The sequence below is a fragment of the Grammomys surdaster genome, unplaced genomic scaffold, assembly GCF_004785775.1.
Source record: "Grammomys surdaster isolate TR1022 unplaced genomic scaffold, NIH_TR_1.0 125925, whole genome shotgun sequence".
Classification (NCBI taxonomy): Eukaryota; Metazoa; Chordata; class Mammalia; order Rodentia; family Muridae; genus Grammomys; species Grammomys surdaster.
The window spans coordinates 4,138,886-4,151,950 of NW_021620749.1; the positions used below are offsets into that span (position 1 = coordinate 4,138,886).

Sequence of the window (13,065 nt, forward strand, 5' to 3'; positions counted from 1 at the left end):
TTTGGAAGAGCAGTCAGTGCTCTTAACCACTGGACCATCTCTCCAGCCCAACACAGACACCCTTAAAGCCAAACAGAAAGTCTGTAATTTCTGGCCAATGGCTGCACAGGGAAATTCTCTAAATCATGCAGCCCTCTGTATTTTTTGTGCAAACCACACATCCTAGTCGACATACTTTGGTTAGTAAGAACAGTTAGCAAGAAGCTATAAAAGTAACTTTTAGGGGGCTGGAGAGATGGCTCAGCAGTTAAGAGCACTGACTGCTCTTCCAGAGGTCCTGAGTTCAAATCCCAGCAACCACATGGTGGCTCACAACCATCTGTAATGAGATTGGATGCCCTATTCTGGTGTGTCTGAAGACAGTGACAGTGTACACATAAATAAAATAAATAAATAAATCTTAAAAAAAAAGTAACTTTTATTTGCCAGATGTAATTGTCATCCTGGAGATATACTGCTGAATAAGCCCACTCTTTTAATTCTTCCTGAACTCTGGCTGGCTGATTCAACTCAGCTATTCTGATTCAACCTCCTCTCCAAGCTGAATGATTCAAACTGACTTCTCTTGGCTTCTGATTGAATTGCTTGGTTTAGACTCAAACTAACTCTGGCAATCTGTCCTAATCTTCTGGCTCCTTCTTATTCTCTGGGTCATTGTCTTTACCTGCAACCTATCTGTGTAAAACTGTCCCAGTAAAACTGCCTTTTCTCTTTCTCTGTGTTTACATTCTTCTCTTTCTCTCTCTTGACTGCTTCTCTTTCTTGTCTGTTATCTTGAGAATAGGGCTTATTTTATCCTATCTCTGTTTGTTCTGTCTAATCTTTCTCTGATTCATCACTTTATCTGCCCCTCAGTTAGACACCGCTTCCAAACGGGACTGCTTCCTTTTATAAACTAACCTTACCTACATTGTTTAAGATTAAAAGTGTATACTACGGGCATATTTGTTTTCCAGCCAGAGGGATTAAAAGTGTGTCATTCCAGCCAGATCACACAGACCTAAAAGGTCTTTGGATGTGATCCCTTGCATGTTGCTAAATTAAAATTCCTATACAAGAAGCAGAACTACAGAAGCCAAAAAGCAAACTTAGTACATTTAGGGACTTTCCTGGATCCTGGAACTATGAACCTGGTCTTTGATGGATTCAGTCTTTGTTTCCATTTTGGCAAGTGTTGGGGCCATGTGCTGGATTTTAAGGTCAGAATGGTGCCTCTAACATGATGTCAGTTGTGCTAATGTCTGGGTGCCTGTTACATTTATAGAGCTAAGCATCTGTTTCCACACTTGGCCAGTTACATGTATGAAGATAAGCATCTCTTTCTACATTTTGAAAGTATCTTAGCATGGACAACTGGTTAATGGTTTACTTTTCATTAATCTTAGATCTAGATGTCATCCATATTGGTGGCTTGGAAGAAATGTAAGATTCAGTGGACTTAGTGTGTGCAACCTGCCCTCACCCCTGATGTTGTCCTCTGTGGTGCAGGGGTTGGAGCAGAGGATGAAGTTGAGAATGACAGGGAATCTGACCTGCCAGAGAAGAACGGGACAAACTTTGAATTGTTCTACTGCCATTGCTCAGGTTCTCTAGTGATTAAAAAAAAAAAGAAAGAAAAATGGGAAAGGAAGGTGTCACTGTGACTTCTCAGACTGACTCTGAAGGAAGCACAGATGTGGTTACTGGCTTCTGTTTATGGGATGGGCATCCCTGGCTGGGTGGTGGGCAAATACAGCCTCTTCTTTAACAGTATTTGTCTTGAATGTTCATTGGTCTCCTTTGGCCCACTGAGTTGTAAAAAATTACCTGGTGTCAGAGGTAAAGGGATAGGACTCCCCTCCCCCAAGGGTATAAGGGAGGGAGTGTCTGCCACCCTCAGCATTCTGAGTTCTCGAAGGTGAAACCACAGAAGCTTGCCCTTTATGAAGCAGAGTTGCAATTTATTACACAGATTAAGCATGGGGGTTAATACAAAGAGAGGCACTCTGGAAAAGTCTAATACAAGTGTGGGGAGGGGCTTCTCAAGGTAGAGTCACATCTTGTATGTGGACCTTGTGGCTTTCTTCTCTCTGAGCCCCCTCCCACTCTCCTTCTTCCCCTACCCTCTGTGGCTTTCTAAATTATATTGTTTAAAGAATGTAAATTTGCAACACATCTGAAAAGATTAAATGAAGCTTAAAACTTGTTGCTTTAATTTTCTTAGACTTTCCTTCTGTAAATGAAATTGTTCCCACGGCTCCTGGAAGTTGTAGCTCTGTTTTAGACATAGTGTCTGTTAGTAATCTGTCTAAACTCCACCTCCACAGTCACCTGGCAGCGGCCAGGTATGCTCCTCCCCACAGTTACCTGGCAACAGCCAAGTAGGCCTGCCCACTATAAAAGGGGGTGCTTGCCTCCTCCTCTCTCTCTTGCTCTCATGGTCCATTGACCCAAGCCAGCAGGTTGTTGTCTCCCCTCCCCCCTTCCCTTCCCCCTCTCTCCATGTGGTCATGGCTGGCCTCTACTCTCTCTACTCCTCTCGATCTCCTCTCGCTCTCCCTCTCTCTTAATGAACACTCCCTCGTGGAACTGTCTGGTCTGCTGTGATCTGTCCAAGCTGCACATGTGAAATCCTTTCAGTGTCAACAGGCTGAAATTCAAGGTTACAAATATTCTGACCCCAAGTGAGCACAGTATGAATGTAAGAAGAAACTAAAAAGGAAAGGGCATGATTGCTCCTATGTATGGTAGAGGAGGAGGTTGATTTATTATTATTATTATTATTATTATTACTATTATTACTATTATTGTTTTGAGACAGGGTAGCCCTGGCTGTCCTAGAACTCAAGTCTGTAGACCAGGTTGTTCTCAAACTTGCAGAGATCTGCTTGTCTTTGCCTCCTGAGGGCTGGGATTAAATGTCTGCTCCATAATGGCCTGCAGGAGGTTGTTTATTATAGATAAAAGAAACAGCATAATCAGAGGCAGGGACATCTGGGAGAGCCTAGAGTGGACGTGATCTTGAGTCACGGGAGGGGAGGGAGGACTGGAAGGGAGACGAGAGAGAAGGGAACCAGGTGTAATACCCAGGATGTCCGCAAGAGGAGCCGTAACGAAAATGGTTAGATTCTGTAGGGAAGGGCAGCCCAGTCCTCTGGGCTAGAGAAGTTTTGGGTAGGGGGCAGGGCATGCAGACCAAGTAACTTGTTGGGGCTAAGGGATTCTGGGAGAGCCTGGGAGCCAGGTTCACTTTGATATGTTAAGTAGGCATCTCAGTCATTTGTCCCAGGGTGTGAGATGTAACAGGCTTCATTGCTTCATTCACTATGTGTGAGCTGTCTTTAGGAAAATATATTATCTCTGCAGGTATGTGTCTTGTTATCAGTGGTATTGAGTGGTATTCCTTGACACTCATCAGGGAAGGCAACTGGCTCCCAGGTTCAGTGGATTTACCCCATTCTACTTCATTTCCTTCCATGCCTCTGGAAGGCCTACCCTGTGCTGTAGCCCCAGCTTTGGCTGGTTTCCAGGAAGTCATAGATGGGTGGGGTGGCCCAAGAAACCAGAATTTACCAGCTTTTGTTGTAGCTGAAGCCTCCTTCCGGTTCTGCTTTCTTTGAACTGAGGCTCAGAGTGCAGAGCTCTAAAAGTCTGAGTTTTGGTTTCAATTCCAGGCTCTGCTCTGAGCCTTGCCTCTGCTGATTTAGGAATGTTTAACAGGACTGTAAGAATTGAAACTTTGCATATGAGGCGGGCCCAGCAGGAGGGATCATTTCGTGCCTGCACACACAGCCTTCATTCACACCAACACCCCTGAAGGCCTTTGTCGCCTAAACTCTGAGCTGTTAGAAGAACACCAAGAGTGTTATTTGTGCCTGTTACCCTTAGGCAGCACTGCCTCTGTCAAGACACTGCTCACCTCAGTGTAGTGGTTCTTTGGGTCAATTTCTACACTTCTGGGAGGAATCAAACTGACTTCAACGTGGGTATGGAAACTCATTCATTGGAAAGAAAGAAAATATCAACCTTAGGCACTAATAGCCTGGGGGTGGGGCTTAATTGGCAGAGGGCCTGTTTAGTGCTCTTGGCTGTAATCTCCCAGCATGTAAAAGGTGGAGGCAGGAAGATCAGGAGTTCAAAATCTTCTTTGGCTTGAGAAACAGTTTGAGCCCACCCTGAGATAGATGAGAGTATCTATCAAAAACCAAACCAAGAAACTGAGGCATGGGTGATGTGTTTCTAAAAAGATAAAGAGATAAAGAAAGTATGTTCTATGGGTGTGTGGTGAGGTATGGGGGAAGAGGATGTCTCGGGGGCTCATGCAGGGGCATCTCTTCGCTCTGAGGGTCTATCAGTATGGTATAGAATAGATTTATTCAGTGCATGGGGAGGGGAGCCAGGAGGGTAGTAGAGGAAGAGAGTAGAGAGAGGGAGAGTAGAGAAGCAGAGGAGTAGAGGCCAACCATGAGCACGTGGAGAGAGGCGGGGAGGGAAGGGGCGAGGGGATAGAGGGAGCAAGAAAGCAAGAGCAAGAGATCAGAAGAGAGAGGAGGGGGGCAAGCAGCCTCTTTTATAGTGGGCTGGCCCTATCTGGCTGTAGCCGGATAACTGTGGGGGTGGAGTTTAGACAGAATGCTAACAATGATCGTCTACCAGGATACAGCATGATGTGAAAGCTCAGTTAGCCCAGTCAAGCTCAGTTAGCCCGTGTCCACACACCGCCCTTCAAACCTTTGCCAAAGGGAAGATCTGCCCGCACATCATCTTTGTGATGCTTTCCTCTTGGGTCCCTTGAATAAGTCTATCTAGAAGGAACTTGGTAATAAATAATTAGGCTGTAGTAGGTGTTTGCAGAATCTGTAAAGTTCTTTTAGATACCTGTTGGGCCTCAGATCCTCCATTTGTTTAGAAATGAGCTCAGACTAGACTATAGGGTTTGTGGTGGTGAGAAAAAAGCCAGCATTTGTCAGGAACTTATGAAATGGGCTTTCCATCCACCCAAAGAGGCCCTCCCCCAGCTGTTCACTCCCTTTATAAAGCCCCATGCTTTATAAAGACTCCCTGAGGTCTCACAGCCCCCCCACCCTTGCCCCCTCTCCTCTAGACACTCCCAGATGCCTCTGGATATTTTTTCTCTCTTACCCAAAAAACACACACGGAAAAAAAAAAAACAAAACCCCACCCCTTCCCCCTAATGGAGAGGTCATGTCTACTGAGGCCCCTTGCATAGCATATGATACCAAGAAAAGGTGCTTGTTTTGTTTTTTGTTTGTTTTTTTTTTTTTGGTTTTTCAAGACAGGGTTTCTCTGTGTAGCCCTGGCTGTCCTGGAACTCACTCTGTAGACCAGGCTGGCCTCGAACTTAGAAATCAGACTATCTCTACCTCCCAAGTGCTGGGATTAAAGGTGTGAGCCACCACCGCCTGGCAAGGTGCTTGTCTTAATTAGGGTTTCTATTGCTATGATGAAACATCATGACCAAAAAGCAAGTTGATAAAGAGTTTATCTGGCTTACAATTCTATATCATTGTTCATCATCAAAGCAAGTCGAGGACCCGAACTCAAGCAGGGCAGGAACTGGGAGGCAGGAGCTGATGCAGAGGCAGTGGAGGGGGCTGCTCACTGGCTTGCTCCTCATGGAATGCTCAGTCTGTTTTTCTTGCTGGGCCCTCCTCCATCAGTCACTAAGAAAATACATTACAGCTATATATTTTGTAAGATTTATTTATTTTATATATGCGAGTATACTGTAGCTGTCTCCAGACACACCAAAAGAGGGCTTGGATCCCATTACAGATGAACTCAGGACCTCTGGAAGAGCAGCCAGTGCTCTTAACCACTGAGCCATCTCTCCAGCCCCTACAGCTAGATCTTATAAGGCATTTCCTCTTCTCAGATGACTTTAACTTGTGTCAAGTTGACATAAAAGCAGCCAGCACAGTGCTAAATTTGTAAATCTCCATACAGACATCAGAATTGACACTCATGGTCTAATAGAAACTGATGATAAAGAACATATTGTTTTTTCTTATATTTATTGAACCTGTGCATGTGTGTACGTGTATGTACATGCACACACGTGTGTAGGGAGTCCCATGACTGCCCACAGCTTTGGGGAGTCAGCTCTTTCCTTCCATTACCTGAGTGCTAGAGAGTAATCTCAAGTTACCATGCTTGACAGCAAGCTGCTTTTTCCAGTGGAACTCTCTCAGCGGGCCCAGGTTTTCCGTTTCTTAGTGTATATGTGAATTTTGCCTGCAGGTACATCTGTGTATCAGATATGTACAGTGTCTTAGGAGGTCATAGAATGGCATTAGATCTGCTGGAACTGGGATTACAACCATTTGTAAGCAACCATGAGTGTGCTGGGAATTGAACTTAGGTGGGCAGCAAGTGCTCTTAATGGCTGAGGTATCTCTCCCACCCTCCTTTTAAGTTTTTCCTTAAAACAGGTCTTCACACTTACTCTTCTGCCTCAGCCTCACAAAAGCTGGGGGTTTAGGGTAAGGCATCAGGCTCCCCTTCCCCACTTTCCTTTGAGACAGGCCTCACTTTAGTCCAAGGTGGTCTGAAACGTAGGATGTACCTCAGGTTGGCAGTGATCCTCCTGCCGTAGACTCTATATGCGTGAACCCAGCACCTGATTGTTGTTGTAAGTTTTGACTTTGATGAGACACTGGTTATTATGCAAAGTGGGGCTATTTTATTTCCTCATGCTTTGAATGGTATGCACCTCTGAGTATAAGCAAATGGGAGTCACAGAGCTTACAGTGTTATACCAATAGTCTTTAATGACCCAACTTTACAAGTGTTTGTACTTTAAGCAAATTTCTTGCACATAATTCCTGTGTAATTTCTCATAGATTTTTTGTGTTACTACCCACATATCTATATGTATTTTTTTTTCTTGCAGAAGAAAGCATTTAAGAGGCAGGTGGATTTCTGAGTTCGAGGCCAGCCTGGTCTACAGAGTGAGTTCCAGGACAACCAGGGCTACACAGAGAAACCCTGTCTTGAAAAAAAACAAAAAAAAGAAAAAAAAAAAAGATATGACCTGGTTAAGGGCTGGAGAGATGGCTCAGTGGTTAAGAGCACTGACTGCGCTTCCAGAGGTCCTGAGTTCAAATCCCAGCAACCACATGGTGGCTCACAACCATCTGTAATGAGATCTGATGCCCTCTTCTGGTGTGTCTGAAGACAGCTACAGTGTATTCATATATAATAAATAAATAAATCTTTAAAAAAAAAAAAAAGAAAGCATTTAATTGGGGGCTTGCTTACAGTTTCAGAGTTAACTCATGATCATCATGGCAGGAAGCTAACAGACGTAGCACTGGAACAGTAGAGTGTTACACGCTAATCCATGGGCAGTGGTCAGACAGAGAACCTGTATTTTTTTAAAATATAATTTTCAGCCCTTATTTAGGGAGACCAGAGGTCCTGAGGGCCCCAGTGCTATACTGAGATAAAGGGCAGGAATTGCTTTTTTACTGTACAGAAGGAGTAACATTTAAGAGGGCTGGCAAAATGTCAAGTGGCAAAAAGGGCTTGTGGCCAAGCCTGATGACTTGGGTTCAATCCCAAGAACCTACATGATAAAAGGGAACTGACTTCCACAAGTTGACTTCTAACCTACACACATAATACACACACACATAACACACACACACTCACTCATACACAATATACACACACATGCACACACACTCACTCATACACAACACACACACACACAAATTAAGACAATACTGATCAGTGTCCAGTAGGGCCTGGGCTCTGAGAGTGTTTAGGGAAACAGTGTGCCTGCCTCATGCAGCCTGGAGACTAGAGTACACGCTCGGCTCTTGCCTAAAAAGTGTCACCACACAGGCAGGTCTAGAAGGCACATGGCATTCACTGAGTTACACATGGCTCCCAGCCAGGACACAAGTAAAGTAGTTGGCAAGAAGGCAGTGAGTCTTGGGAATGTGAGCTCTGATGACGCCAGGCCAGAAGGATTATTTTAATATACAGCAGTGTCAGCAGAACAGTAAAGAGATCTGAGGGAGAAGGGAGCAAAGGGAAGCCGCCAGTCAGAGCACCAGCAGCTGCAGCCAAGTGTGTAGGGATTTTATCCAGTAACTCGGCTGCTCTGGCAAGGGACATCCAAACACCTCTAGGTCTGTGTGACCAGGCCAGAATGTAGAAATGTCACACACTTTTAATCCCCTTGGCTGGAATACAGACACCTTCTTAGTACACACCTTTAATCCCAACAATGAAAGTAAAGTTGCTTTGTAGAAGGAAGCAGTTGGCTATGTTTGAAAGCAACTTCTTCTTCTTCCTTTTTTTTTTTTTTCTTTTTGAGACAGGGTTCCTCTGCATAGTTCTGGCTGTCCTAGAACTCACTCTGTAGACCAGGCTGGCCTTGAACTCAGAAATAAGCCTGCCTCTGCTTCCCAAGTGCTGGGATTAAAGGTGTGCACCACCACTGCCTGGCTGAAAGCAACTTGTAATTGAGAGGCAGACTAAGTGATGAATCAGAGAAAGATTTGACAGAGTGAGTCAGAGATAGGCTATGCCCAGCTCTCACGAGAACAGAACGGGAGAGAGAGGCGAGGTAATTTAAGAGAGCAGTTGGGGGGAGGGGTGGAGACAGTTTTATCAGGAGAATTTTATAGAGACGGGTTGCAGAGAGAACAAGCTAGACACACAGGTCAAGACAGAATAGGCCAGAGAACAAGAAGAAGCCAGAAGATTAGAACAGATTGGCAGAGTTAGTTTGAAGCCAAGCTAAGCAAATCAGTCAGAAGCCAAGATACGCTAGTTTAAATCAGTCAGCTTGGAGAGGAGCTTGAGCCAGAACAGCTGAGTTGAACCAGCCAGCCAGAGTTCAGAAAGAACTAGGAAGGGTGAGTTTATTTAGCAGTAATTCTCCACGACGACAATTACATCTGGAAAATAAGTTATATTTACATTTACGGTATCAGAGTCTGAAAAACACCCAGTTCTTATGCAACTCAACAGTGCAAGTTTGATTAAAGTGGGCAAGACACCTAGAGTCCAGGCTGGCCTCAAACCTGCTATGTAACTGAGGATGATGCTCTGATCTTCATGCCTCCCCTTCCTGAGTACTGTAATTACAGGTTGGAATCACTCACTCTGTGGGTGCCCAGCAAGTGCTCTACCACAGCTGTACCCCCAACCCCAGCACTAGGCTATTACTGTCAAAAAAAATTTTTTTAAGTTTTAAAGTACAATACAAAAGGCTGTTAGTGTGAAATGTTAAAAATAACAGTTTTGTCGCCGGGCAGTGGTGGCACACGCCTTTAATCCCAGCACTTGGGAGGCAGAGGCTGGCAGATTTCTGAGTTCAAGGCCAGCATGGTCTACAGAGTGAGTTCCAGGACAGCCAGGGCTACACAGAGAAACCCTGTCTCAAAAAACCAAAACCAAAAAAACAAAAACAAAACAAAGCAAAAAATAATAACAGTTTTGACAACCTTAAAAAAAACAACAACAACTTTTTAACTCCTTTAAATTGTGTGTGGGGCTGGAGAGATGGCTCAGTGGTTAAGAGCACTGACTGCACTTTCACAGGTCCTGAGTTCAAATCCCAGCAACCACATGGTGGCTCACAACCATCTGCAATATCTGATGCCCTCTTGTGGGGTGTCTGAAGACAGCTACAGTGTACTTACATATAATAAATAAATAAAAATTTAAAACAACAACAACAACAAAAATAATAAATTGTGTGTGTGTGTGTGGTATGTGTTAGTATTCTGTCTAAACTCCACCTCCACAGTTATCTGGCAACACCCAGGTATGCTTCTCCCCACAGATACCTGGCAACAGCCAGGTAGGCATGCCCAGTATAAAAGGGGCTGCTTGCCTCCTCCTCTCTCTCTCTTACTCTCTTACTCTCTTGCCTCTAGCTTCTCCTCGCCCTTCCTCCCTTCCCTTCCCCTTCTCTCCACATGGTCATGGCTGGCCTCCTCTTCTCTTTTCTCTCTCTCTCCTCTTTCTCCACCATCTTCTCCCGTTTCTCTCCCTACCTTTGCCCTCTGCCCTGAATAAACTCCCTCCCCTTTGGAACCGTTTGGTCTGGTGTTGTCTGTTCCAAGCTGTGCGCCAAAGTCTAACAACAGTGTGTATGTAGATCAGAGAACAACTTTCAGGAGTTGGATCTTTTCTTCAACCATATGGATTCTGGAGTGTTGAACTTGGCCATTAGGCTTGGAAGCAGGTTCCTGCACCCTGCCTTCCTAAAATCTTGTCAGTACCCCCCACTCCCTTTTTATTAATTTTTAAACTATACTTTATTTATCTTGTGTGTACCTGTGTGGAGGTCAGAGGACAATCTGGGGGGAATCTGTCCTCTTGTGGGTCCCGAGGCCTTTGCCTGCTTACATCTTGCCAGCCCAATAAACAATCTGCATAAAGTTTTAGAGAATAGCGGAGAACAGGCCTAAGTGTTTGCTTAACAAAAAAAAGGACTTAATCTATAAACATGACAACTACATGTGGTTAGATGATATATTAATTTTATTTCCATTACATAAACTGAGGAAGAAATACAAACTGGGACTGAAATATATTACATGGCTTTAAGCAGCGTGTTTGGCTGCTGAACAGAAAATACCTGAATGGTGCTTCACGACTGTGGCAGGGTTGATTCAAGTCTCCTGGCTCCCTTCTCTTTACAGAACACCCCTGTCCTTGTCAGGGATGGGGAGAAGAGTGAAGAAGCCTTCCTAGGTGCTAACACTCTGGATGTTCCAGAAAGTCCTGCTCCACACACTCCTCCAGTTGCCTCAGGACCCTCGGGTTCTCTGCGACAGGGAGCTTCGGTGCTGTGGTTCCTGGCACGTCAGCAGGCAGCTGGCTTTGGGTTTTGAAAGCACAGTTTAATGTGGTAAAGAATGGCATCAACTGCCTGACGCAGGAAACCGAATGTTCGCGCAAAAGAGGAAACTCTTTCTTCCTGGTGATCTCGCTGGAGCTGCTGATTTCCTGAAGAAAGATCCAAAGCCACCAAAGTGATCCAGCTAGCACACTTGCAGCAGGGATTGTCAGTCTGTGACCAGCTAAGGACAGAGGCAGACCCTCACATCCTAGGTCTTTAATCTTTGTGTCAGGGCTGTATCCTAAGCCCCATCCACCTCCGGCTCTACCATTCCTCCTAGCAGGCTCCTCCTCTTAGACTCAGCCAAAGAGCAACACAAGGAAAACCAGCTTCAGTTCCCAGGAACAGGAGGAGTTGTTTGAGACATGGAAAAAAACCAAGGATGGGACTTCTAACCATCCCAAGTCTTAAAACCATTAAGAACTTCATACATAGTCTTTTCTCCTTTGCTGTGATTTTTTTTTTTTTTTTTTTTTTTTTTTTTAGACAGTGTCTTATACAGCCCGGGCTGTCCTTGAACTCCCTTTGTGCCCATGGATGACCCTCAACTTTTGATCTTTCTGCCTCTACTTCTCCAGTGCTGGGATTACGGGTATGTAGCCCTCCGTCCAGTTATACAATGTTGTACATCCAGCCCAGGGCGTCTGCACACTAGGCACGCACTCTGCCAGCTGAGCTACATCTCTGGCCTGAGGGTGGTTTTTTTGTTGTTTTTTTTTTTTGTTTGGTTGGTTTTTTTTTGAGACAGGGTTTCTCTGTATAGCCCTGGCTGTCCTGGAACTCACTCTGTAGACCAGGCTGGCCTCAAACTCAGAAATCCACCTGCCTCTGCCTCCCAAGTGCTGGGATTAAAGGCGTGCGCCACCACCGCCCAGCCACGAGGGTGTTATTTCTGAAAGCACTTACCCCGTATCTTAACCTCAGAAGTTCTAGAATCCTGACAGTGTGAGGTCTGCACTCTTGGTGATTCTCTTCCAGCTCTGACAGGAAGGCTGGGTGCTCAGTGTCCACTTCCGGAACAAATGCCCATCTGTAACTGCAGGAAACAAACATGGCCAGACATGTTGATGCATAGCTCATGTAAACTGTCTGCAGTAGTTCAGTTGATGTAATTTGCATTCCACAACCCAGTGGCTTAATAATTTCATAGATGTATTATATGTCTATAGCACAATTCATTTCAGAGTTTTTATTGTCCCGAGAAGTCCTATTTCCTTCTGCCATTACTGTTCAGTCTCTAGGACACAGACCTAGGCAGCCCTCTAGCCTAACTGACTTCCTGTGTGTGCACTTCTCTCTCATTCTGGGCTCGCAGGAATGGAATGGGACATGCCTTTAGAGGACTACCTCTGTCACCCAGTGTATTCTCAGAGCAGCAGGCAGCAGTATCTTGTTTCCCTTTATGGCTGACTGACATCTAATTACCTGGATAAAGCACATGTTGCTTGTCCATCTGTTGCTGACAGACACATAGGCTGTCTCCAGCTTTGGTGACCATACATAACGCCATCGTTCACAGTGGCCGTGGGAAAGCCCTTCTTTTCATGGCCTCTTTTTTTCTTTTTCTTTTTAGGCTTGCAGCTAAACTGAATGGAAGTGAACTTTCCTCAGATCCAATATGGCCATGCACAGCCCCTCTGCAGACATCACACACAGAACAGTGTCTGTTTGTGGCAACTGCTTGACCTACACTGACAGGCAGCTCACCTAAGTCCATGGTTTCCACTATGGTCCCCTTGACGATGCAAGACTACTTATCTGTCCCCAGCAGGGACCGGTGTGATCTCACTGCCCTAAACTGTCCCCAGCAGGGACTGGTGTGGTGTCACTGCCCTAAACTGTTCCCAGCAGGGACTCGTCTTTGCTCCTGTTCCTATGATGTATTTTCTAGACTATAACACAAATGGAATGACATTGTACGTGACCTTTCAGTCTGCTTATTGTTTAAGAGAACACACAATTGTTGTATCTATCACTGCTCTCTTTGTTGGGGCAAGCTGGAGACCAGTAGCCTCTGGGGCCAGGCACAAAACTCAAGGCAGGAACAGGTGTTTTAAGCCTGAGGGAAACGTGTGCCAAAGAAGCCAAGTGACCCGAGAGGCCACGCTCCAAATAAAGCTTTCCCATCTAACTGCAGCAGATGACTCGAGACACACACACACACACACACACACACACACACACACACACACACACAC

At 45.2% G+C, this 13,065-nt stretch overlaps 1 protein-coding gene across 2 annotated transcripts in view; it reads right to left on the minus strand.

Annotated features, from left to right (window-relative positions):
• Window positions 1–10,483: 10,483 nt before the first annotated feature.
• Dop1b (DOP1 leucine zipper like protein B) overlaps window positions 10,484–13,065 on the minus strand; it is a 100,447-nt gene continuing 97,865 nt past the window's right edge. The window contains exons 36-37 of one of the 2 annotated variants that reach the window (XM_028752509.1): window positions 11,774–11,903; window positions 10,484–10,974 (exon numbers count right to left, since the gene is read on the minus strand). In XM_028752509.1, coding sequence (XP_028608342.1) covers window positions 10,723–10,974; window positions 11,774–11,903 — 382 coding nt within the window. In that variant the 3' untranslated portion in view covers window positions 10,484–10,722. The remainder of the gene's footprint in view (window positions 10,975–11,773; window positions 11,904–13,065) is intronic. The other variant, XM_028752510.1, reaches the window with a different exon arrangement.